This window comes from Apteryx rowi, unplaced genomic scaffold (assembly GCF_003343035.1).
Source record: "Apteryx rowi isolate R43461 unplaced genomic scaffold, aptRow1 scaffold_139, whole genome shotgun sequence".
Lineage (NCBI taxonomy): Eukaryota > Metazoa > Chordata > Aves > Apterygiformes > Apterygidae > Apteryx > Apteryx rowi.
This window is the reverse complement of record NW_020447630.1, coordinates 984,626-1,010,112: the sequence shown is the minus strand read 5'-3', so window position 1 is coordinate 1,010,112 and position 25,487 is coordinate 984,626. Positions and strand designations below refer to the sequence as shown.

Here is a 25,487-nt window from a genome sequence, read left to right as displayed (position 1 = left end):
ATTATCAGTTAATTTTTTTTAATATTACTGCTGTATAAACTCCTTTGGAATACATCTGACTTGCTCCTCTTCTGAACTAAAACATAATATCCAATACAATACACACTTAACATGTCACCTGTTTGAAACAGCATCCTTTGTAGCCAGCTGCAGACAACCCCTTATCACCTGCAGAATAGCATGTAAAGATGCTTTTCCACATATTCTGAGTTTGTTTTCCCAGTGTGTTTCACAGCATTTTTTTAATAGTGCCAATACTACCATTTTTTACTGTTCACCTTGCACAGTAAGTGAATTCTTTCTGTTGTTCTTTTACTTGAGAAAAGGAGAGAAATTGCTTAAAACTAGAGGATAACATGATAATGAAGGTCCAGATTTGTAAGGGAGTCTCCTGGGCAGATGTGAAATTTTGAGCTGCTTTCAACTTTCTGTCTTTTTTAAGTGATTAGATGTCAAATTGAGAACATCCATTTAACTCCAAATTGGGTAGTTGTCCTTTCTGTATCTAATATATTATTTCTACTCTTAGTATGGGTGACTGTGTAGGTATGCACAGAGCTCATTCAGTGCTCAGCATAAGTTGTAATAAAAGTAAAATGAGATGGAAACATATAAGACAATGTAGTTGAATAGCAACAGTATTTGTATCTTAAAGGTTCAAAATCACCTTGATTTAGTAGAACAAGTAAGATCTTACTTAGTAACTCTGCAGCTGATAACAGCAGAATTCCCTGCAACTGATAACAGCAAATTTGTCTCCTTTTCATACCACAGAACACTGAGTTTCATGCTCTGCCTTAAGACATCAATGTCTGTGGGACACTTGGTGGAAGTGAATCACAGGGGAAGTATTTTTTCCTCTTGGGAATAACACTGACATTTGTTTTAAGCAGATGGCAAAAGGGATTAAATCACATGGCAGAGTGATACCAAAGTGAAAAATATGTCGTTATATGTCATCTGCAATTAGTATATTTCAAGTAACACTTGCTTTTCAGCTCTGTGGTGTTAGGGGCTTATACTTCTGTTACTCATTTTCTCATCTTCAAACACTTTTTCTCATTTCTGAACATAACCACAGTGGATGAAGTGGTATTATTAAGGCAGTTAATGATGTTCTGTTTTTATTTTGTGTACTAATATAGGCACAGAATTTCCTGTGTAATGCCTGTCTGATTTTATTCTTTCTGATATCTTCTCATTTAGAGTTCACTCATTACGAAGGAAGTTTAAAATAGGGTCACGTCTTCATGGTAATGAATAGAGTGTAGAGATTGTTCATCCCCTTTCTTTTGGGGTGCCACTGGCACTGGAGTAACGGCGCACATCTTTCTCGGTTTGCTCGTATGTATGGTTCCAGTAACTTCGGTGCAGTGGCTTCTGAAGTCAATAGGATTACTAGCATCAATGAGATCGCAGTGGTTTGGACTATCATCTCTTATACACAGAGCTGTTCTTTACTTAGGTAAGGTTTTTCCAATAGGTCTGGATTTCAGGGAACTAGAAAGAGGGAAAGGAGCAAATTTCCAAGCAGAAGACCCTGCACAAGGGAGTGCTTTGCTGGAGGACCGCTCCTTCTGGTTTATAGTCGAGCAGCTGCCGCTCAGGAGTTGTGCTGAGTTGAGACTTTGGCAGTATGTCCACATGGAGAGAGGTGATCTCTCAGGAAAAGAAGTCACAAAACAATAGAGTCTTGCTAATTGTTGTCTGATGTCAGGAAGATAGGTTGGGAGGTCCCTGTTTTATGTAATGTGATCTGTGGGTGGAGGCCTGGTTGGGTGCCTTGCTTTAGTGCATGAAAAATGTTTTGTATACATTTTTGTAATGCACTTAAAGCCTGAAATAGATGCACAAGTATGAATAAATAATGCACCCTAATGGCAGGGAGAAGCTGTTTATGGATGATCAAATTTTGCAAGATACTGAGTATGCAAACACACCCAGTTAAATCATGTAGCTGAATCACCACATGTATCTGGCTGGCTTATTTTGAAAAGAACAATCTAATTTTAATTATTTAGTTTTATACTTTACATATTCTGGGAAATGGCCTGTAGCATGTTGTGTAGAAGTAATGAAGTCTTAGTAATATGAAACCTCCTCAGCAGCATCTGCTGTTAAATATTTATTGAGAAACTGGGGAAGATTGTCTATCTTTTACTGGCATTCATCACCAGAGCACCCGATTGCCTTCCACATAAATTATACTGGCAGTAGCCAAATTGCTGGAGGAGATTTCATGGAGTATCTTGCTCTGCCTCCTCAGATGCTATAAAAGACTTTCCTTTGGGTGTAAATTTTTGGTGGGATAGCAGAGGGGAGGAGTCTTGGTGCTGTTATGGATGTTGTTCAGTTTAATCAAGTGGGAAGATTTCCAACAGTAACCTGCCTAGGTTCCTCTAGTGTTCCCTGGAAGTTTGGTCTAGAGCTTAAACATAAAATGCTATGAAATAAATGTGATTTGACTGTATTGGTTTAGTGTTTCCCATATAAAAATCCAAAAAACTCATGTGCCTTTAAAAGCCATTGAATATACTCCATGTTAAAGAACATGTGGCAGACACAGTAATTAGTGTACTTGGCAAGGATGAAAAGAGATTTCTCTTTTTAATTGAGGTTTGCGAATTGCAGGACAGTCATTGGTGACAGCAAGCACTGCCGAGAAGCTGTCTCCCATGCGTAGGAACCCACCACTACAGCAGACAGGCAAAGAGAAGGAGAAGGTCCTAAGAAAGGCTTCTGCGTCAAACATGGGCAGTTTTGAACTGAACCTGGAAAATAAGTGGAGGGGAGGGTATTTTAAAGTGTGAAGAGGTAGGATCACTTTTTCCTGCTCTGGAGCCATGGGCTGGGACTGTGGCAGAGCTGCAGTGCTCAATCCAGGGGCGGGAAGGCTGTGGAGGGGATTGGGCAAAAGCCGAGCCAGGGCCTACAGAGCCTCTTCAGGGGGACTTGGGATGAAGAAAACTTGTAGTAAAGGCAAGATGGAAGGAGGTGGTCATGAATTGAGGCTTATGGGTGAGATTAGTCTTACCCATAGCAGAGAGAAAGGGGAGCAGAAGGAAGGAAAGTGGATCCTGGTACCTTCCGTTCACTGCAGAAAAGCACTTGGCTGAAGAGGTGAAGACACATGCTTGCTTGATAATTGTGCTTTTCTTCTGGCTTTGATGTACAGTCTTCCCTTTAGCTTTTATGCAAAGTGTTTTCACAGCAGTTATTTGTTCACAGACCATTTAGCAAACAATTAAGAAGAGCACCCATTTCAAAATATTTGATCACACCCTGAAACCTCCTATGCTTATGATGCAAAACTTGTGGAATGTGCAACTGTTCTGTTTTTGCTGTTTTTTTAATGACTGCAAGAAACAAACATCAGTGTGTGCTTCCTGCTAACGTGATTAAAAACAGGGAGATAAAAAATGGCTGTGGTAATAGTCAAACTGCAGTCAAAATTAGTGAACATTTCTCTCTTTTGAGCTCGGTGGAGAGCAAATATCTCTGTGACTATGAGGTAGGAGGCTTTTCTCAGGTGCTAGCTCTTATAGTAGCACCCATATTTTTTCCTACATTAATCAATAAACAGCAACTTCTATTAAAGGGTAAGATTAGCATGTAATTGATTTGAAACAGGTGTTTGCATTATTTTTGCTTCTGCAGCAACTCTTTATATTGGCTTAGTATTCCTCTACCTCTTACTTTGGGTTTTGATCTTGTCAGCATTTATGAGTGAAAAGTGTCGGATCTGGCCTATTGTTGGGAAACCACCATTTAAATCTGAGGTGCTTAGGAGGTGGCTGAGAGTGATTTATAAATGACCTCTCTCTTCCGCTTTTGTAAAAGTTGTGCCCTCGTGTTACGTTAAGAAAATATTTGCCAAAGTGCAGAACACATTCCTTTGTGTTACATCTGAAGGACTGCCCGAAAGCTGGGAACAAAACTGATGTTTTTCCAAGGTCTTTGATTTAATTTTAATTTCAAAGCAAACTGTTGTAGTTGAAAAAAAAGCCATAAAACATGAAGCAAGGTTAATCAGCACAATAATGTCTGTCTGTGGTAATGGAGAGCTCAAAACAATCATTTTGATGTGTAAATGTCCCACTTTGTTTCAAAGGGAGCAAATTCATGGCCAGAGATGCTGTTTTTCCAGGGTTAATGCTGACTGCTCTGCTCTTTGTGAGGGGAGGGGAGGCAGCTGTGCTGTGCATTTTACCTGTGGCCTGCAAACCGGGAGGGTGGGCGAGGAACGCATGGGGATGTGCTGGCCATTAGCAGAAAGTGGAGCTGATTTCATCAGCTGCCAAATATTTGGAAACACTGTTGGGGCTGTAACTTTATAGGATTTTTGTTTCTCCAGCAAGCATTCAAACTGGAGCTTTACCTATGGACTGCAGCTTGCTTTAACTTCAGCCCCCAGCCAAGTGCCGCCTGCAGATTACATGGCAGGGGTGGGGGGCAATTGCACCTCTCTTCAGATATCTGAGTTAGGCACCTGAATTAAGAAGCTCCAGGCACTTACCCGTGCATCCTCAGTGGTGTGGTCAGCTGGTAAAATAGATGCTCTTCCCTCCCTTGGAGGGCTGCAGTTTGCGGGGCACACTGGTGCAAGAGGGCGGCCGTGCCGTGGAGCAGGGGCCCGGCACAGGCAGCTGGTAACGCACACTGTGGTCCTTCATAGGAAGGGTATTCTCAGGGTTTTATGATTATTTTCTCTTGACCATTTGAGTGCAGCTGTGTTTAATGAGCTGGAAGAGAAGTAGGTCAATAAAACGTGTGTTCATTGTTAGCAGAATACCTGTTGGACCATGTGTAGGTCTGTGATTGACCATCTAAAGCTTCAAAGCTTAACACAAAGACAACTTAATAGGGAATTCATACCTAAATAAATTAATATTAAGCAGTAGCAGACGGCTGGCAGGCAGTACGCCCTGCCAAAGTGAAACTGTGGGTATTTAATGCACAGACAGTTTATGATTTTGAGTCAGGTCTATTTTTAAGCCTCTCTTATTGATATGCATTAAAAACAGCATGCCAAAACTATTTTAGAAGCTGTGTGCTTTAAAACTAACACAACTGATAACAAAGCCATGTACATAGGTTAAATTTTTAAATTATTTTAACCTAGGGACATGTTATGAACTTGATGTTAAAGCACTGTCACTGACAGTGTCTGAGCTTGAGATGTTTTTGTAATCTTGTCTTTGATACCGCCAATGTTCGAAATAGAGTGTGTTTTTGCTTGGCTTTAATCAAAGAAGAAAGGACTACATCATCACATGACTTCAAAACCTGAGGCTTTAAGACAAGTATCAAATAAATGAGTTGGAACTACTATGAAGCTCTATGAAAAGGCAGCTTCAGTGGAATAAATGTATATTTCACACTATCCAAGAACTTGGTCCAAATTCTCAGGACCAAACCTCTCTAAGGAATTATGAGGCAAAACCAGAAAACAGCATCATGTTGTTTTATCTAAGCCAACAGCTAAACAAAGAACAGAAACATACAGAATAATGACATTTCTGGTAATTTTACCATGATCAAAACTCCAGAGTACAGACATGAAGAAGAGTTATGTTGCAGACCTTTATTATCATAGACTTTGAATTCTTTCTGCTCTCTGTCTTGCAACAAAAATGTGCACCAAAATCTGAGGAGGCTACTTAACCTAGGATCTATTCTGATCTAATTGCTCATTTGCTTTTTGTGAAAAGACCTCTTACTCATGAAGACACTTGTTTGCCTAAGAAATAGAGCAGCTGCTTTTTCTTCTGTTGGGCTGGTTAAAAGTAAATAGCAACATTAAATTCTCAGATTGATTTCCTGTCTTATTCAGTCAGTTGAGAAATGGATTGGGCTCTTTCCTTGGTAGCTTCAGGGTTGAAATATTTTTCTCATGTTTTTGAACCCCAGTAATAAATTCAATTCAGTTCCTGCTGTAAAATCAGACCTTCTGAGGTGCTAAGGCCCAGCTTCTCAAGGCTATTTGAGATCTCATCTCCCAGTGATTTGTCCTCAGATCCTTAAATCTTAGAGATGGCATTTCTATACAATGGGCCTAATCCCTTCTTCAGTGCTTGGCAGCAGAAGTAGCCTGGTTATTCCATTAGTGGGGGCAGTGGCTGTGCTGCCCCGGCAGGTTTTGTGTTGCCCTGTGTTGTTCCCTCCCCCCCTCCTTCCCTCCAACTAGCAGATCCATAAACAACTGAACCTGCAAAATGGAAAATCCATTGGAAATAGGGAGAATTCTCAGTAGGCACTAAAAAAGCAATCAAAACCTCTCATAGAGCCTTTTTCTGCAGGGAAAGGGAGAGAGGCCAAGATACCTGGAGCTCCCCAGGGGACTGACTATTGCTAATGGTTCTGGGTAGAAAACACAAGGAGCATCATTAAAGACAAGGAGCTGTGGCAGAATTGCTGGTGGGGACTTTTCAGTGGAGCTTACAGAAGTTAGGCTGCCATTTGCTATTGAATTGCAGTGGCAAATGAGAGCTTTTTTCCTCTGAATTCCTCTGAATGTCCCAGACCCAGTGCTATTACACTTAGCGCTGTTTTTTAGGTGTCTGCTTGTGCTTTGCATTATGCATGAGTGCCACTGGGGGGATTAAATACAGCAGCTCTGCTATTTCAAATAGCTTTGGGCTGAAGTTGATGTGTCAGCTGTCAGTCCAGATGAACTTGGTATAAAAACTGGCAAACTAAACTCCATGTATTTTTTTTCAAAGGGAATAGTGGTTTTAAGAATCTTTAACATGTTTGATGCTACAAGTGGCATAAATTTCTCTTCATTTAATGAAATTTTATTTTGTGAAGAGGACTAAAGCATGACATAGAGCTGTGAAAGCCACAGCAACCTCATTCAGTGTATACTGTGTTTCTGCAAAGTCCATGTGGTGAGTTCCCTTTCTTCCTGAAATGGCTGGGAAGAAAAGGCCCCTGGTACCAAGCTGGCCTGATCTCACAGCTGACCCAGCTCGAAGCAGGAGCTTGGACTAGAGGCCTGCTGAAATCCCTTCCAACCTGCCTGCAATGCTGTCAAATTAGGGTCAGAGCTGGAGGAGAAAAACTGAGAGCTTTATATCAAAAACACAGACACTTGAGAGAGTTTTGTTGCCTGGAGTATTTCCTCTCCTTGCTGTAATCATCACTGGGATACTCCAGGCTTACCTGAAGAGCTCAGATTCTCCAGGGAGAGAGAGGAGGGTGAAGGAGAAAATCTGTGGCATTTATTTGATGTGGAAATGCTTACATCCTCTGACAACAGACAGGAGGAGGGAATCAGTGTGACTAATTAGTTGTTTACTCAGCTTTTGTGCTTTTTGTGCTTCCCTCCTCCAGGAGCAAAGGCTGTATTTGTTTTGGGTACCTATTGATCTCAGATTTGTGCAAATTCCATTGCTTTGTCTTTGACCTTCTGTCAAGTTTATATTATGCCACAAATCCTGTCTCTTAGTGCTACGAAAAGGGGAGGGTAAGGTAGTTACGATGCGTAATGCTACTTTTTTCATTTACCAGCAACTACATTAGCATGTTTTTAGCCAATAGCTGATAGTTCTCTGAATCTGGAACAAGACCCCACTTTGAGAACTGAGGTTCCCTTATAAACTCTCATGAAAGCTGGCTCCACATGCTTCAGGTGTACAGTTTGCCTTTTATTGTTACATATTCGTTGCTTAGAAATGCCATTTGTGGGATTAAAATGTTTCTGTGCAGTTGCTTGATATCTGTCCTCATTATGCTAGAGCTATGCTTATGGAAAACAGGGCAAAATTTGGATTCATTTTTAATGTTGGATTTGGCAATATGTGTCTGTGTGCTTGAGACAATTTGTGATTTTTTCCAGAATTCTGTTGAAACAGCCTCTAAATCCTCTTGAGATAATTGAGGGTAAAAAAATCCAAAACATCACAGATTTTTTATAGCATATATGAAATGGTCTGAGCTGAGGAAAAAAAGAAGGAAAAGCTGGAATTAAGTGATATTATTTGCTGTGGTGTGGCACTGCTGGGCTGAACTGACTGCATGGCCTCAAAATGTTGAAGTGCTATTACAGGTCACCTCATACCTGGTCTCTGACCTCAAGGACATCCCTCTGCTGGGGAGTTTGACCAGTCCAACACTGAAAGAGCAGACTTGTCTGCTGTTCACTTTTAGCTAGTGTATACTTGGTGCAGCTGGGGGTCTGGCTCTTTAAGAAAGTTACCTGAGTTGTTATGGGAGAATTAAATTTCGCATAGCTGAGAAGCAGTTTCAATGTGTGCAAGCTCCAAGCTTCCCCAGGGTTCATCTTTATCAAGGGAAGCCTTCAGATTCCTCTTTAGGGCATCTACCCAATTGCATGCCACTGCTAGCCTTAAATTCATGTCCCAGACCCATGCAAGTTTGCCTTGGCCAGGGCTAGTGGCATGGAGGAAAGAATCTCTTGTTCTTTAAGAGGCCTTTGAACAGCCAGGTGGCTGCATGCAGCGCTGCCGACGATGCCCGGGAGCCTTGCTAGAGTCCCTGGGGCCCGGCTGTGGGGCGATGCTGACCACCCTTGGCTGCTGCTGGCGTCGAGGAGAGCTGAGGGCCTGTGGAGGCTCACAGAAGGCTGTCTGAAAAGGCTCTGGGCTATACCTTAGCTTTCTTAAACCTTCAGTCATCTGGCAATATTTTCCGCACTTGTATAAATGTGAAGAAAAAACTGTATTACTCAGGCGTAAGTGTAAGAGAGGAGTGGTGTGGCCAGGCACGGTCACCTTTACCTGTCATTGTGGTGCATAAGCCCTGGTGGGGAGCAAGGCGGTGGGGCCGCGTGAGCCCCGGGCTGGCAAGGGTCGAAGGCAGGCGCAGTGGAGTGTTTTGGACTTCGCAGGCTCGTGGTGAAGGCTGCTGCGCTGCTGGGCGCGCTATTGAGCTGAGCACGCCAGGCTGCAGCAGCACCCGGGCAGCTCCCGTTAGCAGAGGAAAGGAAGAAGTAAATGGCAAATTTAAAGACTAGGAAGGGGAAGATTACAAAACTCATTTGGTGACTGATGTTGGCAGGTGAGTTAAGATCTTAACAAAGGAGGCTCATAAAAGGCAGATGGTATGGATTACGTGCCAGGTAAATAAGGACCAAGTTCTTACCATCAGTCATAATACTGCAGAAACCAGGCCTGCAAAGGAGCTCGGGAGGCTGCCTGTGTATGCCCCTGTGCTGCCCTTGGGCACCACCAGTTTCTTATGAATATTAGGTGCTTCCAGGCAGTCTCCTTTGGTAGAAGCCCCATTAGCCAGCCGTCCTCTGCCCCGCTCGTTGCATGGACTCCTAAATAATTCTTTTTTTTGATGGGGGAATTTGAGCATGCTTAGTTGTTGGAGTTGTTTAGTAGGCAGCAGCTGATACTTTCCAGCCTGATTCTGAAGGTTTCCTCCCTATTTGGGAAGAACATTTATTGAGGAGGGTTTCTCTCCGCACCGCAGTGACCGTTCAGCGCCAAGGGCAGCCCGTGCCCCCGTGCTCCAGGCGCAGCAGCAACGCACTGGTGAGCTTGGGGAAGCCTTCTTGGCAGCTGTCCCTGCTCTGCATAACAAGAGCCCGCGCCGGCATATCAGTAACCGTACAGCAGGTCCCCTTTCCTTTCACCTGAGGCTCTTATTACCAATTCCGGGCAGTTTTCCATCCCTCCTGGAGCAGCTGCTCCCATCGTAGCATCTCGCTGCCTACTGCGATACCAGCTGGTATCTGGGCTTGGCTGTCCCCAGCATGGCATGAAGCACAAGAGAGCAGGCACCCTGCCCACGTCCAGGCAGCCTGCGGCAGCATGGGGACACATTGTGCTTTTATTAGGCAGAGCCTGTCTTCTGTGTCACCCGAATGTGGCCAAAACCAACACGTGTCCTCGTCTGTCAGGTGCAGCAGAACGTTTCCAGCCCCAGAAGCCGCTTGCCACTCCAGTAATAGCAGGCTCTCACCTCCTAGGTACTCTCCTACTGTTCAGGTTCTCTTAATGCAACAGAACTGAAAAGATAGAAAAGCAGCTAAACTAGGTATAAATTGTTTATTTCAATAGTGACAGAATCTGATTTTTTCTCCCAGATCAGTCAGTTTCCATTGCTTAGCTCTGCTTCTCAGAATTGTAACAGTTAATGAGAAATGGTTTGGAAACAGCTACTGTTTTAATTGGTGGAGCAATTACTGTTTAGTTTTGATGATATAAAATAACTGTATGTAAGGTGTTTCTTTTTCTTTTCTAGGTTTTTTCAAATTTTTAATTAGGCTTCTCCAATTATGTACTTCAAAAACTTTGGAAACAGATCTTTCAAATAAGTGCTTACTGCCTGGTATTCTTATGTACTTAACTTTGTTAAGGTGAATAGACTCGCAGGACTTAAAAGGAATATTAATGTGGGTAAAATTACCCTGAAATGTAAGTGTTCGGAGGATGAGGACCTTTCACTGGTGGTGCTCTTTTTAATAAATAAATAGAATCAAAGTATACATTTCCCATAAAGAAAAGCAGACATAGGATATTTCTGGTTTCTTGAGTCTGTGTCTGCAAATTGGAATCTTTTTTCTAATATGGCTGTCAAAAAGAAATAAATGCAAATGTCAGCTTTAACAAAGAAGGACTAGTCAAGTAAGTTCAAGAGTCAAATCCTGCAAATCCAGAGTAACTCACCTGCTGTCAAGACTTACTCTGGATTTTCACTGATAGCAAAACATGATCCTTTCAATCCAATGTAAAACAAAAGAAAGGGAATTTGTGTTTATTTTTCTTACATCCTGTGTCAATCCATTGTGACCAGGCACTACTTGTATACATCTACCTTGCCCCTGGCACAGACCCTGCAATCTCAGTGGCAGTCACGCATATATTCAGTTTATCCTGGAAGCCAAATCCCTGAAGCCTGTTTGCTCCCCTCAGCTGTGCGAATATCAGAGAGGAGAGTACTCTGAAGGCAGAGGCCGTGATACGATGTGTTCCCACATGCCCGTCGCATAATCATCTCCCACTGCTCCACACGCCCAGTGGCAGGGAGGCAGCTGGAGCAGAGGCCGAGGCTTTGGAGGGTGCCAGCAAACTTGTTTTTCCTTAAACTGTTGCCTCAGTGAACAAGACTGGGGAAAGCTGCATGCAACTGGGGAATGCTAAATGTGGGTAGGTGTCATTTTAAATTTCTACCATTCAGAGTGACACCATGTGTAAAAACAAGCGTCTCATTTATACCAGGTTTTGCTCGCATGTACATTTGTGAGAAGGGTTAGGGACTAGGGCAGGCACTAAATGCCTTTTCACCTCTCTGCACGAATGACAAAGGGCTCCAAGAGCCCCGCTGCTGGGTTTGGTGGCTTCTGGAATTACCAGTGTTGACTGTGGGAGTGGTGCCAAGCTCTGCTTCTTCCTACTCGGTCATTTTTGTAGAGTTGAGAGTGAAAAGTTAACCCTCCTGAAGTAATAGTAGAGGTAGATTGGGCTGGGATTAGTCACCAGAAAGGAGCAAGCATTGCAGCCCTGTCCATTGCAGACAGTCATTTCTCTTCCCTGAGGATGGCGATATGTGCTTCCTTCTTACGCAGCTTGTTACTCCGGTAAATGTTGCTTTGAAGAAATAAAGATGCAGAAATGCCAACTACAGTATCRTTCCTGAGGGCCTGAAGTGGTACAGAAAGCTGAGTAAGAAAAAAAGCCCAACCATGGTTTTTGTTTTTGAGTAACCCACAGATGATAGCAAAAGCCTTCAAAGCTCTACCCTGAAGAAGAAGTATGTGATTCTGTTTTCCTCATTTGAAGGAGAAAATTTGGAAGATAACAAATGAAGATCCTTGTGAAATAATTTATTAGTGTTTGGGAGCAGGTATTATCTTCACTTCACACCTAAAGGATTGAAACAAGAAATAGAGTAGGTGGTTTGCCTGAGCTAACACAGATAGTCTTGGCAGAACAAGTTGAATGATTATGCAGCTATTACAGACTGCAAGTGCAAGTTAGGTAGACTTAACTGAGATTTACTCACTTTATTCTTTTTCATCCACAAAAAAAGGCTTGCAAATAAAATTTATGCACCGCTGGACACTATATTAATTTTACAAATGAGTTATCTTACTAATAAAGGATAATTATGTACTGTATGTTGCCCTCCAGCCCAACTCTTAGAGCATTTATGCCTTTCCATTAGTGTGTGTCTGGTTAGTAAAGTATGAGTATAAAACTCTTTTATAGATCTTTTTGCATGTGCTTTTAGTACTATTGCAAATATAATGACTCTGGATAACAGCGGGAAGACTTGAACAGATTTTTGTAAATTTGGATAAGATACCTTTCTCTAGGCTTTAGTATAATTCTTTATACGTAAGTGTTTTCCTTTCTAGATGATGCTGTAAGCTAGGAAATAATGCTTTAACACACTGCTAATCAAAAAGTCTGTATTTGCTCTTTGTGAGTGCAAGGGCATTGAAGAAGATGGATTGTTACATGGCTTTCTCTTGTGTGTTACAGATCTAAATGCATCACAGGCCCAGGGTCCCCAAACAGGCAGTCCCAGCCATGGATCCATCCAGCCCCTGCGGGTAGATGCGCTGTTGAACCACCAGCTGGAGAGCCAGCAGGATGCAGAAAGTGGAGACAGAGTAGAGGAAAATATTGTTTACCTCTGATGCTTTATGTTCTAATCTCAGTAGCACTTTGGAATATAATTGTGTTTGCTTTTCTAAATATATGTAGTTGCTCTCTGTATGACCAAATGGCTTTAAGGATAGTATTTAATATTCAGTGCAAAATTTGCCCCATGATAAATATAAGAATTAAGTTATTTTGAAGCCTTTTTTTATAATCTTTAATTTATGACGTGATTTCAAATGCTTCACAAGAAGCAATGGGAAGCAGGGGAAACATAACGTTTTGGAATTGTAAAGATGCCACCAAGAGCTGTGAATGCTGGTGTTGCTTTTCTCTTGAGTCCTCTTTTTCAAAGGGCAAACTCAGAGGTATGAACTTGCTATCTGTGATTTCAGAGTATGGATCAGTAACCTTCTAACAATTGTGATGTTACACCAAAAGACAGCAAAATAAGAATGATGGCTATAATCTTTGTTAAAATGCGCTATCTAGCCTTAACCAGAGGGCTATATCAGGTTGTTTTCCTTGTCACTTGGCTCAGAAACTGCTCAGAGGAGGATGCTTTTTATGGTGTCAACATTAATTGCTAGCAAGTGTTTGTTCATGTCCCAAAGCTTATCATCAGTTTGATGCTATTACCAGTTTCTGTGCAGAGATGCTGTAAGTCGGTTTGTTATTGTATTATAACTGCACCTTATTTCAGTAAGTGCCCGTACTTATATTTGCATTAAAATTTACCAGATGAAACCTTCTCACTGATCAAAGGAAAAGAGAGAGGAAAAGTTGTATTCTTTTAGTTTAACTGAACCCCTTTGAAAGTGTGCTGCTTTTCCATGTAGGTAGCAGCTAGCTACCTTTATGCTTTCAGGTTCACGAGATCATCAGTGTGGTAGACAGTAAGAAACCAGTACCTGTTTTGTGCCTTTTGTCTTTCAGAAATCCTTGTATACTTTTGCTGAATTGAATAAATACTCTGTGCCTCTCACTGCAACTTTGATGCAATGTCAGGTCCTCCAAAGAGGCTTGAAAACAGGAGGAAAAAGTTTCCTTCCCCACTTGGCAAACCCAAGGCTGTGCCACCCCAGCAGGCGTGGGCAGCCCTCAGCTTGCTATACCTGCCCTCTGGACTGGCCAGAGGCTGCTTAGCGTGGCTTATTAGACCAGGAATAGTGCAGCAGGAATGCAGATGCACAGCTCCCGGATCAGAGCTGCCTCGTGTTCACCCCCCACCTCACGGGGCAGGGGAACACAGCATTGCTCGTGCACGCTTGCCTGGGTAAGCCCCAAATATCATATGATTTCTGCTTTACATTGAGTCTTGTGATGTGCAAAACCTCTTGCAAAGAGCAGAGGTTTAGATAGTAGATGTTTGTCAGCACAGATTTCCTCTTGTGGAGCATTTTCTTCCAGGGATTGCCATGGTATTGGGAATATTCAAAACTAGTCCTTTTTGAGTTGCTTGTTGCTGGGCTACCAGGCTTACCGGTTGGCTGCTATCCTGGACTAGCGACTGTACCACTGAACTTTCTTGACAAATAGGTACTGATTCCCTGCTGGTATTAATTGGTTTTCCAGTGGCACCAGGGAAAGATGGGGCATTCAGATGTATTTTCAAGTTCCTATTTTCAACCTTCAGGATTGTTGCTAACCTGACAGCACTACTTTGATGCTACTTATGCTCCATAAAGGATTTTTAGGAGGTAAGAAAGTCTTTTTTACTTTCTTTAAATTTCACTGTTAGACAAAAATTAAAATAGGAATCCAAAATCCAACCTCTTATTGAGGGTCCTAAAGTAAGAGCAGTCCATAACCTCTCTATTTGACTAGCCAGCAATATAATTGGGGTTGCCATCTGGACAGCTTTTTGGCAAATTTCTGAATAGCAGGACCAGCTCCTGGAATGCAGCGTCTCATGCTATGTGCATTACCCACTGACCAGTGGGAAATTGGAAAAAAATGGGCAGTTTTCTTCATACTTGTTCACTCTGCATTTTATTATGCCTTCACTGAAACATCTGGTACTGCTTACTGTCAAATACAAGCTGCTGGATGGATGGCTGCTGTCCCAACCCAATATGGGAATTGTCATGTAAGTACCTGGCAACTGGGAGAGGAAGAGAGGATGCTGCTTCTCTCATCAGTTTTAATTAAGGGTCTGGGAGTCAAAAGTGGCTGGCCCATACTTCAGCTGTTGTGCAAATTCCTCCCATCCTCTACCATCAGGCAGCATCTTATTTTGCTCACCTGTGTTTACAGTAAGACTTAAGGCACCAGAGGAAGGCAAAGGCAGGAAACAGGTGGCCTCTAGATTTAGGTATTTTAATTGTAGAAAATGTTTAAACTATGGGCCAGTATGGTTTCAGCATGTGCTCTTTATAACAAGATATATTATGCACCCCTGAACTCTGTGCATTGTTTAGGCATTTGTGAATACTTAGCAGAATTTAAGTGTAGCCCCAGTGAGACTCAGCTATTTTAGCAGGCTGCATTTCCAGTCACTGTCAGGTACATATTAATGATTCCTCTTCTTTTTTAATTAGAAAAATATATTCAAAATGCTTTTTTCCCCCCTCACCTTTATTACAAGTGAAGTGGACATATTTGCAAGGCCTGTTTTATTTATTTATTTTTAATTTTGATCCCATACATTGTGTTTTCTTTTTTTCCCATGCTTCTCAAGGCATATTGGCTCTGAAAGCTCAGAACAGAATTCAGTCATTCATTTCAGTGTTGGAATTAAAAGAGCAGTTGCCTTATTGCAAATCTCTACTGCACTGGGCTGGGCTGTCTCATTGTTTTTTAATTTTTCAACATTCTTCCATCATTTAAGGAAAGGGGGATTTTTTTCACTGCAAAATCTAGACTTTGCCCAGCCCATCCTGCTTGATGTCATTGTATAATAGTAAAGCCATCATATCTTACAGCTTTGATAGATTTTTTTTAAGGGAAACTCTCAACAAAACTTTTTTCAGCAAATCTACAAAAACGGTGAAGAAGGAATTCATGAAGGGCTCAGGCTTATAGTGGGCTGGACCCAGAACCTTGGAGCTGTGCATTCAATCATTTACAGGATGAGGCCAGAATAAAGAAATTGCTTCACTTTGCTCTTGTTATAGTGTGCGGTAAACAAAACATTTAGCTGCATTTTCTAGAGATTTTTCACAAAGCTTGTCTATGCACAGGTGTAATTTTCAAATGACTAAATTAAATACAGGTTAGGCCTCTCAGTAAAACTCCCTGAAGATTATTTATTAAGATGATTTTTAAAAAGTCTGTTTGCCATGTGCCCTATGGGCTGCATTAATTTATATGCCATCCATTTAGGTGGCAAAAGCAATTAAGACTTTTCACTGCATCTCAATCAAGTTGGTGTAAATTCTGTGGTGATGTGCTGTAATACTGGTAAAATCATATTCATGGAGTTATTCATTCAGAGAAAAGCAAACAGGCTGTGCGATAGTAAATAACATGCTAAGGATATGCACTGATTGAATTTTGCATGCAACAGAAGCTGCAGATGGGGCAGTTTTCCATACAATTTTATGACAGATGGGGAAATAACAGGAGTTCTCAGATACCTTCTAAGGAGTCTGCTTTTTGAAAAGAATTCCAGCCCCAAATCCTTCTGGCCCAAAGCCTTCTCTGTGCCCTGTTCCTAGTCTATAGATAGAAACAGCTTAGGTTATGGGGCATTAGCATACTGTAGGATTTTGGATGTCTGCTTTGTTATTGAGTCATAGTCCCTTGTATGACTTGTTTCCTGAGGTAAATGGATGTATTTGTTGTTTGCTTGTCTCTAGTACATATCTGCATGTAAAAGCACTGCAGAAGTAGCTGCTAAGATTCTCAGTAGTCTTAGTCACATGGACACCAGCATATTAACTGAATCTCCAAAAAGGTTGTCCTGTCTCACCTGCTACCAGCTTCTGAGATGAGACTGTGAAAATAGCTCAAACGTCATTTTGCACAAAGGCTTCCTTTAACAAGTTAATGTGAAAACAGAGTTTTCCCCAAATTCCTGGGGAGCTATGTTGCCCACCTTCGTGATGAACTATGTGGGAGTTTCTTCCTCTTCTCCCTGCTTGCTTAGGCTCAGATCCGTTTATCCCCACACCATACCCCAGGTGTGCTCAGCCCCAGGGAGATCTGAGTCCTTGGTCCTTCTTCCCAAACCAGTCACTGAGTCGTATGTCCCAGTGATGGCACAGCAGGCCAAAGGACACATCTCCTCATTCACTTCTCTTGGAATTTGAGGGTTCGTCTTAGAACTAGAGCTGTTTTTTCAGATTTGGTATTGGTATGAGAACTATACTCCAGGTGTCACCTCTGCTTTCTCACTGGCTTCAGGTGCTATTTCCCACCCCTATCTGCTAACCTACCCTGACTCCCTGCCAGCCTCAGTGCACCTGCAAAGTTCTGAGGTTGAGACTCAAAACATCCTAGGTGAAAACAGGAAGGAGAGAAAAGAAACATGAAAAAGGTACACAGGATACAGAGTATGCAGGAAGTGTCATCTACCCCATGGGATGTTTCCTAAGCACCTTCATTGATCAAGCTTTTTCAATCAGACAAAATATCAGTAATTATTAAACTGCTCATTGTTTGTTATAGACTGTTAATCGGAGAACTGGTTAAATGCCATGTTTTTGAAACCCACTGCCAGATGGAGAGAGGATGAGATATTTACAAAAGGAACAGCTGAAGCATACAAATTGAAACAAAGAATTTCTTCTGAGAGGCTGTTTTACAGGCCCAAGGAAACTTTCCCATCAGCATTCTGAAGAACTGCCAAATCATGCCTAAAGGAGCTATGCAGAGGTGAGAATCATTCGCTAACCTGGGCTACCACAACTCACCACAGAGGCCTGCATGGATAAACTACCCCATGAGCTGAAGACAGCTTGTCAAACAGGATAAGTCTTCTGCCCTCATACTTGAATGAAATGACAGCACGCCTGGATTCGCAGGGCGCAGCCCTTTAAGGCGGTTCAGACCAAGTTGTAAATCCACTCATGCTGGTCTTCAGTAGTGCAAGAAACATGAGAAATTGGTGTTAATCCTAGCTGAAATAAGTAATGCATCATTGGAAGCAAACATTTTGTTCTGTTCTACACGCACACAGTTGTCGTAGTGGCACTGAGGGGCTCGTTACACTGAAGGCCAACTATAAGCTCATCTAACTGAAGCAAATAGCAGCAGCAGAGCACAACCAAGATGCAAGGGAGCCAGTAGGATGGAAATAGCCTTAATGGCAGTGACTGAGCAACTCCTGTTTTCACTCAGTAGAGGGTAACCATTCTTATCCTTGTCCCTGCAGGTTTTGATGCTGTTGACTGTGTGTTACTGATATCCCATATGGGTGAGGAGCAAGGTTTCAGGGTGATGTACTCAAATCATCTATTCCAGAACATTAGTGGAGGTGAAATTACCCCTTCCCTGTTGTTGGTCTCCCTTGCAGAGTCCCATACAGCCAACCGTGGTCCTACTTAGCGTCTCTGTGCAGTCACTAGGTGAATTGACAAAGTGGCATGGACTTCATAAAATTATCTCCAAGTGCCCTGATGCTTGAGTAGCATCTAAATAGTTTGTATCTGAATGAAAGCTGGACAGTGGCAATGCTGCAGGCAAAGGAAGGACTTTGAGGATCTGAAGCTAAGGTGTGGCCTCCGTTGAAGCTCACATCAAATCAGTCATTTACTTTGAGATCTGGGAGTGCTTCTAGATGCCCTATGGACAGAAGAAGCTTGCACATAGCTGTATCTGTGAGTAAGGTTCTCTTCCTTCTCCAGATGGTTTGGAAACTTGGTCCCGCTCTGGAAATGATGACTTGGCTTCAGTTATCCTTCATTTGATATCTAGACTACATTCATGTAAAATGTCTGGACAGGAAGTCATGAGCCTATAGAAAAACCCTAGCTGCTCTTGAATGCTGTGGCACATCTCTTAAGCAACACAGGTTACTGGGAGCATGTCAGATCTAGCTTTCAGTTGCTGCCCTGGCTTTCTGTAGGAAGGCTCATCAAGATCGTTTTCTTTAATTTTGTTTAAGTCCTCAGGAGACATCTAAAGCTCCAGGATAGAGATCTGCATTGATATTTTTCTGACTCTGGCACAGAAGAATTTTTTAGCAGAAGGTGAAACTCAGTGGTACAGGAGGCAAAGCTTGCTTATGACCGATCCTTGGATGGGGAGTGAGCTCCCTGACAAACTGATGGTGCTCCCTCATATTTGAGGAGAGCTAGGAGGCACGTTTCTCTGGCTGGCCCTAACAGGAACAGTGGATGTGTAGCAAAAGGTTCCAGCTCTGGGGCTCTCAGAGGACTATCAGTAGGAAAGTGCTAGAAATTTGATGATCTGAAAACCTAGCTGTTGGAGCAACACACCATTTGGTGCTGCTGAGGCCAATATCACCAGGTCATGCTGGGACCCGGCAGCATACTCAGTCCTGCTTCACCTCCCAGCGGAGAGGAGAGGCCCTGGAGGAGCCTGTGAGTCACCCCAGCTCACCAGTCCTTCTGGCTATCATCCTGCAGGTAGGTATCTTGAGGTTGAATCTTTGTGTGCAGATTTTAAAAGGTGGCTTACAACACTGGGAAACCACTCTTGGTATGTAAAACTGAATGTGCTAAAGAGTATCTTACAATACAAAATAATTATTGAAAATGGTAGGAATCATCAGTTGTTTTATTGGAAGTCTCTGTTTGCACAGTAAATACAGTTCAATTTCCATTTCTGATTCCAGGTCCTCTCATTCTATTTATTGTATAATACTTCTAAAAGATCAGGATAACAGTTTTAAAAGGCAGTATGTCAACATTGTCCAAAACCACCAAAAAGAGGGGAAGCAATTTAGTTTATTTGTAAGGTGTTAGTCACTTCTGCTCGTCTCATGGTCTACACTGGAGTCTCACAAACTAAAGAGCCAATGATATGGTCAAAATATGTCTATAATATTCTGAAAATGCACAACAGGACATGGTTTACAGACACTAACCTCAAAATATTCTTTCTTATGGGAAATTTGGAGCTCACAACATCTGAGCAGCTGAATTTCCCCAGAATGTAGGCCTTCCATCTATAATTTCAATTAAAAGTAACTCAATTACTGTGCACAACTTAATTTCCCGATTGCCTTCTGATAAGCAGAAACATTTCCCTAAACGTTGCTCAGATGTTTCCAACCTATTATTTCTGCAATGTCTGTCAGTGATTTTGGGGTAATTACAGAGATGGGCCTGAACATAAAAGAGATCTGAAGGCCTTCAAATATTTGGAACATACAGACTTGAATCCAAACTTTAAAGACTCAGAGACAAAATGCTCTGGTTGAATGAAATATTTTTCAAATGTGGATTATAAACTGCCAAAGTGATACGGACTCAAAAATAAGTAATTGGGGAAATAAGCAGCACAAGAAACGGTGGCAACAGCTTCTTCTGTACAATGGTCAGAGAGTTATTGACAAAAAATTCTATACAAGAATTCCATGAAATTCCTTTATCATCGCAATAATTTGTTATTATTTATTTAAAATTTTCAGTTTAGTATATAATTAAGCTACTGTGTAGCTCTAGCCTAAACCAGTGCTGAAGGCAAAGCTGAATATGCTGGATTGGGTTTAGTAAAGCCTGGGAATTCACGCCTGGTAGTAAGAAGGATCATCTCTTTCCATGGAAAGCCTTTCTTGACAGGCGGAGGACTCATCACTGGAGCAGGCTGAGGGTGCAATTACACTGTCCCGTCCAGCCGGAGCCTGCTGATCGCTCCTGCGGGAGCCCGTGCTCGTCCCCAGGCCCCTCGGGGTGCTGGGAGCATTGCTCCCACGCAAACCCCAAGCGCGTGAGCCTTTCCCGTGGGAATCTTGCTTGAAGCCGGGAGGTGAGAGGTGGGCGCCGCGCTGTGGGCACCGCGTGCTGCTGGACACAGCGCTGTCCTTCCGGGTGCCAGGGGAGTGATGCAGCCCCCCGAGGCGGTGTCACACGTCCCTGCGCTGTGGGGTCAGCCACAGCAAGTCCTCCTGCTGCCGTGGGGGTTTCTCTTGCAGTGCAGAGTAGTTGTGTGCTACACGGGTCACACAAGCAGGTTTTCATGTAGTTGGTCATCTATGTTATGTTGTCGTTTCACCTACTGTTTAAAGACGTTTGACAAGGATATGCAGTAGTGAAACACCTTCAGATATGTAACATCTCTGTGAAAGCTCAAAATTCATTTCAATTTTTACAAAGCAACAGGGGTCAAGCATGGTTATAATAACTAACAACATGTGTGTTGCTTAATCTTCAAAGAAAGTTTTACCTTTAAAGAGCCATAATTTATTCAGTAAATATTATTTCCCTTACATCAAAAGGAAGCAATAATTAGATTATCTGTGGACTCAGATTAACATTTAATTTGTGCATACCTTCAGAGCAACATAGTTTTCTGAGTACAATAGCAAAATCATTCTTTCCAACTTTGTGTATATGCTGTCAGTGTTTAAAGTTGTAATTTAATACCCAGAGGAAAGACACAGTGGTTTATGAGATGTAAGCGTGCAGTGGCTCTCCGTGCCAGGGTGCCCTCCATCCCGTTGTCTCTGGTGCCCCATGCGGAGGCTGCCTGCCCCAGTCGGCCGTTGTCCCTGGGGAGGCTGCGTCCTGGTGGGTTCCTCTGGGCCCTCAGGGCCACGCGCCAGGGTCCGGGACAAGGTTTTATTGCTGGAAAGTAGCGGAGCAAGAGGGGACACAGCTGAAAGCTAGTGACAGGGCTTCCCTTGCCAAACAAACCACCAAAATACGCAGCTCTCCCATTAGCCCTAACAGTCAATGTTGCTTCAGCCTCTGTTAACACTTAAATAATGGGGATCGCACCTTGCCCAAACACATGCCTGGAGATGAAGCTGATAAGGAGGACGCCAGGACTAGATAGACAGAAAATATGCCAAGGAAAGTCCTTTTTGCCATTGATATTTTCATGCAGTAATTGCCTTTATGATATGAATTGCAGGAACAGCATTGAAAAATATTCCTATTCATTTTCTGAAGCCCAAGCATTTCTTTTAAACGTACACAAAATGGGGTGGGTTTTTCATAGGCATTGAAAAAGAGTGTGTCTGCTTTAATGTGACTTAGCTTGAACATCATTATACATTATAATGAGGTAATGCATAAGGAGGGGTCAAGCAGAGCAAGGGCTCCTTCTGTTCCCATCAGCGCTGACATTGCAATGCTAGCGCAGAAGTGATTCTATGGCTATAATTTGAATAAAATATGTAGTGTAAGATTAGCTATTGAATATTCCAAGTCAGCGGAGTCTGTTAAGCATTGTTGCCATGGAGACTGTGTGAAGGTTGGATTAATTAAGGCCTGAGCAGATGCTGTGAAGTATGTAGTGTCATTTGTGCTTTCTGCTTGTAATTAACATGTGTGTGCGTGTGCGTGCGCATGTGGGTGAGAAACAAAGGAAGAGAAAGTTTGACAGTTTTCCAGGTAAAATGAACTACTGGTATATGAAAAGCAGTTCTTCTCTAGCTCGTTCTGAAAACGCAGATTAGAGAAAAGAAAGAAAATAAAAAGGGATGATCAAAATCAGCGTCTGTCTTGGGTCATCCTGTGTCACATGAAAATGCCAGGGTCAGAGGCACAGGCTGACCTCCATGTTCCTACCACATCCAGGAATTCAGAAGAGCTGTTCACCTGTGAAATGGATTAGGATTAAAGGATTTAATTTCAGCCTAAAAAGCTCAAACATTATCATAGCTTTTAGGGGCATTTATATACTTACATAAATGTATGCATGTGAAGAGAGAGGGAGAAGCTTATACTCCTGTGGGTGCATGTAAAGTTTAGGCCTCCCTGTGGCTTTACTGGAGCCTGAGGAGTACTGCTGAGTTCAAAAGAAGCACCAGGAGACCACTGCAAAACCCTCGTCCTCTCCCTCCGTGCACCGAGCAGGGGTCTGCAGCATCGCCCCACTGCATTAAGTGCTTCCTCTTTGCCTAACAGTGAGGGGATAGTGCCCAGTTCTCTACGTGCCTTCTTAGTGTCTCTGGGAAGGTTGTTTAAGAGTAAGGGACCGCTCAAAAGGACCAGCCACCTCCAGAGAGGGAGGGTGGACGTGGCGGAGGTGCCTGCCGTCACCGCCGCTGCTGTCCTCACAGCCGAAGGGGAGCGCTCACGCCTTGCAGGTGCTGGTGGACACTCCAGTTTTCAAAGCCTCAGCCAAAAGTAAGAGGGGGGAGAAAGTCAAAAGCTGCCCAATGGCAAAAGCATTACCTGAACCTGGTCATTCGAGCCTTTAGGAAGTGGGAACACAGCACTCCAGAATAGCCCTGGCTGATTTGTGAATAACTGGTTGTGCTGGGATTGCAGCTGGTGGAAAGAGAAATGCAAAAAATTGCTCACAATGTTTCCTAAGTGTATATTGGTGAAAAAGAGAAATTGGCTTCTCAAAATTGCACACATTTTCTACAGTGAAATAAAACTATTTGCAATATTTCCAGCTGAAATGTTGCAAAAGCCCAACAGATCCATGTGAGGGGGGACAAGGATCCAGCATTTCTGGACAGGAAAATGTATTACTGCAACTCACAGTTTTAAGACAAAATTAGACACTTTTATCTAAAGAGGTAGAGGGTAATAGCAGGGATATTAACTTTCTGAGAGCTATTAAATAAATTTTTTCTATGGCATAATTCTCATCTTGGATCCTATTTTAAAAAAAGATTTTCTAAGATGTTTTGGCAAAATTTCATACCCAAGTCTGCTGCTCGTATAATAATCAGGTAATTGAAATATGTATTTTTAAAAYAGAATTATCTGTAGTGTAAAACTGTCTGAATCATCTGTATGACTAAGGAATGAAGAGATGTATGTTTTTTTCCAGATTGTGAGAAATAACAGTCAGTGTAATAAATGCTGCAGCATGTCTCTTTCCCAGGTGCTCAATCCTCTCTTTCTCTCTCCAATTTGCCTGCTAAATCTGCTGCATTTTCCTCCCTTTCTTAACATTCAAGGATTATCTCAGATGCTCTCCTGGGAAATGTGGCTTCCTTCGGGTTATGGAAATAATTAGAAGAGATGACAGCCTGCTTTTTGAATGAGTCTAGATTTATTTCTGTTTTTCTTGTTGCTAATGAGAGGCTTGCTCATTCTTACTTTGATTTAGAAAACTTTTTTTGCAGAAAGAAAGGTACAGTCTAATCCACAATGTGAAAAAATAAATCTTTGAGAAAAGCTTCAAAAATCAACAGAAGTGGCTGAATGATTTTGATGAAATGAATATGCTAGAATTAATCATACATCACCTTCTAAATAAGAAAGGACTGAAATAAACTAGAGGTGCTGATTCAGCTATCATGTCACTAGGAAAGGTCAGAAATGAAATGAACTGTTTAGGAGGAGTTTCCCCAGATTTGTGATGAAATTCCAGTGAATTCAGCTCAACTAATATTGCTCTTATTTCTGTCCCAATCCTGCACCATTAGGTAAAGGAGACCTGTACCATTTCTTTAAATAAGTGTAGGCTTGTCCACATGCTCTCTCTAAACACATGAAGTAGTTTCCTCTAGAGCATACTCTCCTAATATAATACTTCATACTCTTCTTATATAAGTTGTTTCTGAACATGTGTATTTAGTTACCAGCTACTTGATTTCAATGGCAATTTAGATGCTTTCTTAGTTTTAGGTAGATGCCCAAAAGCCTTTTGGCCCAAGGCACCTGCTCCTTGACTCTGCAGATCCCTATGTTGTTGGCTGATCTTATAATTATTTACCACCTTTTTCTGTCAAAGATTTTTTTTTTCCTTTTCCTTATTAATACCCAGCAAAATGTCACTATATTTTTTACATGATTCCCTTATTAGCCTTCCCACAATTCCTCACTAGATCACCTTCTCCACATATCATTCTCCCATCCTGGGCTTCAAATTCATCTCTATTTTTTCAGAGGTCCTTAACTGTATGTCATCATTAGTGAGATTTCAGATAACTCTTGAAATGACCTTGTGTATCTGAAGGTTGTTGGAATATGCCTCCACTGACCAACACTATGCAAAAACATTCAGCTAGGTGTAAATCAGCTAGCTTGGATACTAGACAAAATTTAGTTGTGACAACCTCAAGCTCTGCATGTGCTAAAATCCTTGGCAGGGAAAATGACTTGTAGTGCACTGTGCATCTGTGTCTAAACTGTTTCTGGTATCCAAGCTAACTTGTTGAAATCAAGCTTGGATACTGTTAAGCAGATTTGCATCTTCCATGTCAAAAAGCCCGAGAGCTTTCTTAGGAGCTGTTTGGGGCTAAAACTTTATTGCATAGGGCAGGAACAGTCATTCGTGTTCTATATTTATGCCTTAATTTCTTTCCCTAGCAACTTATTACTAAACTTATTACTTGACTTTAGCAAGACCTTTGATATGGTCTCTTACCTCATCCTTGTATCCAAATTGGGGAGATAAGGGCTGAATGAGCAAATTACAAGGTAGGTGATAAAATGGCTGGACCATTATGCTTGAAGGGTAGTGGTCAGCGATTCATGAGTGCTGTTCCTTAGAGACTGATGCTGGGGCTGATACTGGTGCATGTCTTCATCAATGACCTGGATGACGTGGCAGAATAAAGTTCACAAGTGACACCAAATAGGTGGAAATGATGAGGATGCTGGAGTGCTGCCACTCAGGGAGACCTCTACCAGCTGGAGGAATGGGCCAGCGGGAACCTCAAAGAGGTTCAACAAAGACAAATGCAAAGACTTGCACCTGGGATGGAGTAACTCTATATGACACTGCAGGCTAGGGTCTGGGTGACCTAGACTTGAGGGACCTGGAGACCTAGAGAAGGAGCTGTGGGTCCTAGTGGACAAGTTGAGCCTGAGCCAGCAGCGTGCCCTTGCAGTGAGGAAGGCTGAGCTGCCAACAGAGCAGTGGTGG

General features: G+C 42.3%; 1 protein-coding gene across 1 annotated transcript in view; it reads left to right on the top strand.

Moving 5' to 3' along the window:
• The window catches only part of ARHGEF28 (Rho guanine nucleotide exchange factor 28), a 61,353-nt gene extending 48,737 nt beyond the window's left edge, over nt 1-12,616 (top strand). Inside the window, exon 29 of the mRNA XM_026057424.1 lies at nt 12,459-12,616. Within this exon, the coding sequence (XP_025913209.1) occupies nt 12,459-12,616 (158 nt within the window). The remainder of the gene's footprint in view (nt 1-12,458) is intronic.
• The last annotated feature ends 12,871 nt before the right edge of the window (nt 12,617-25,487 follow it).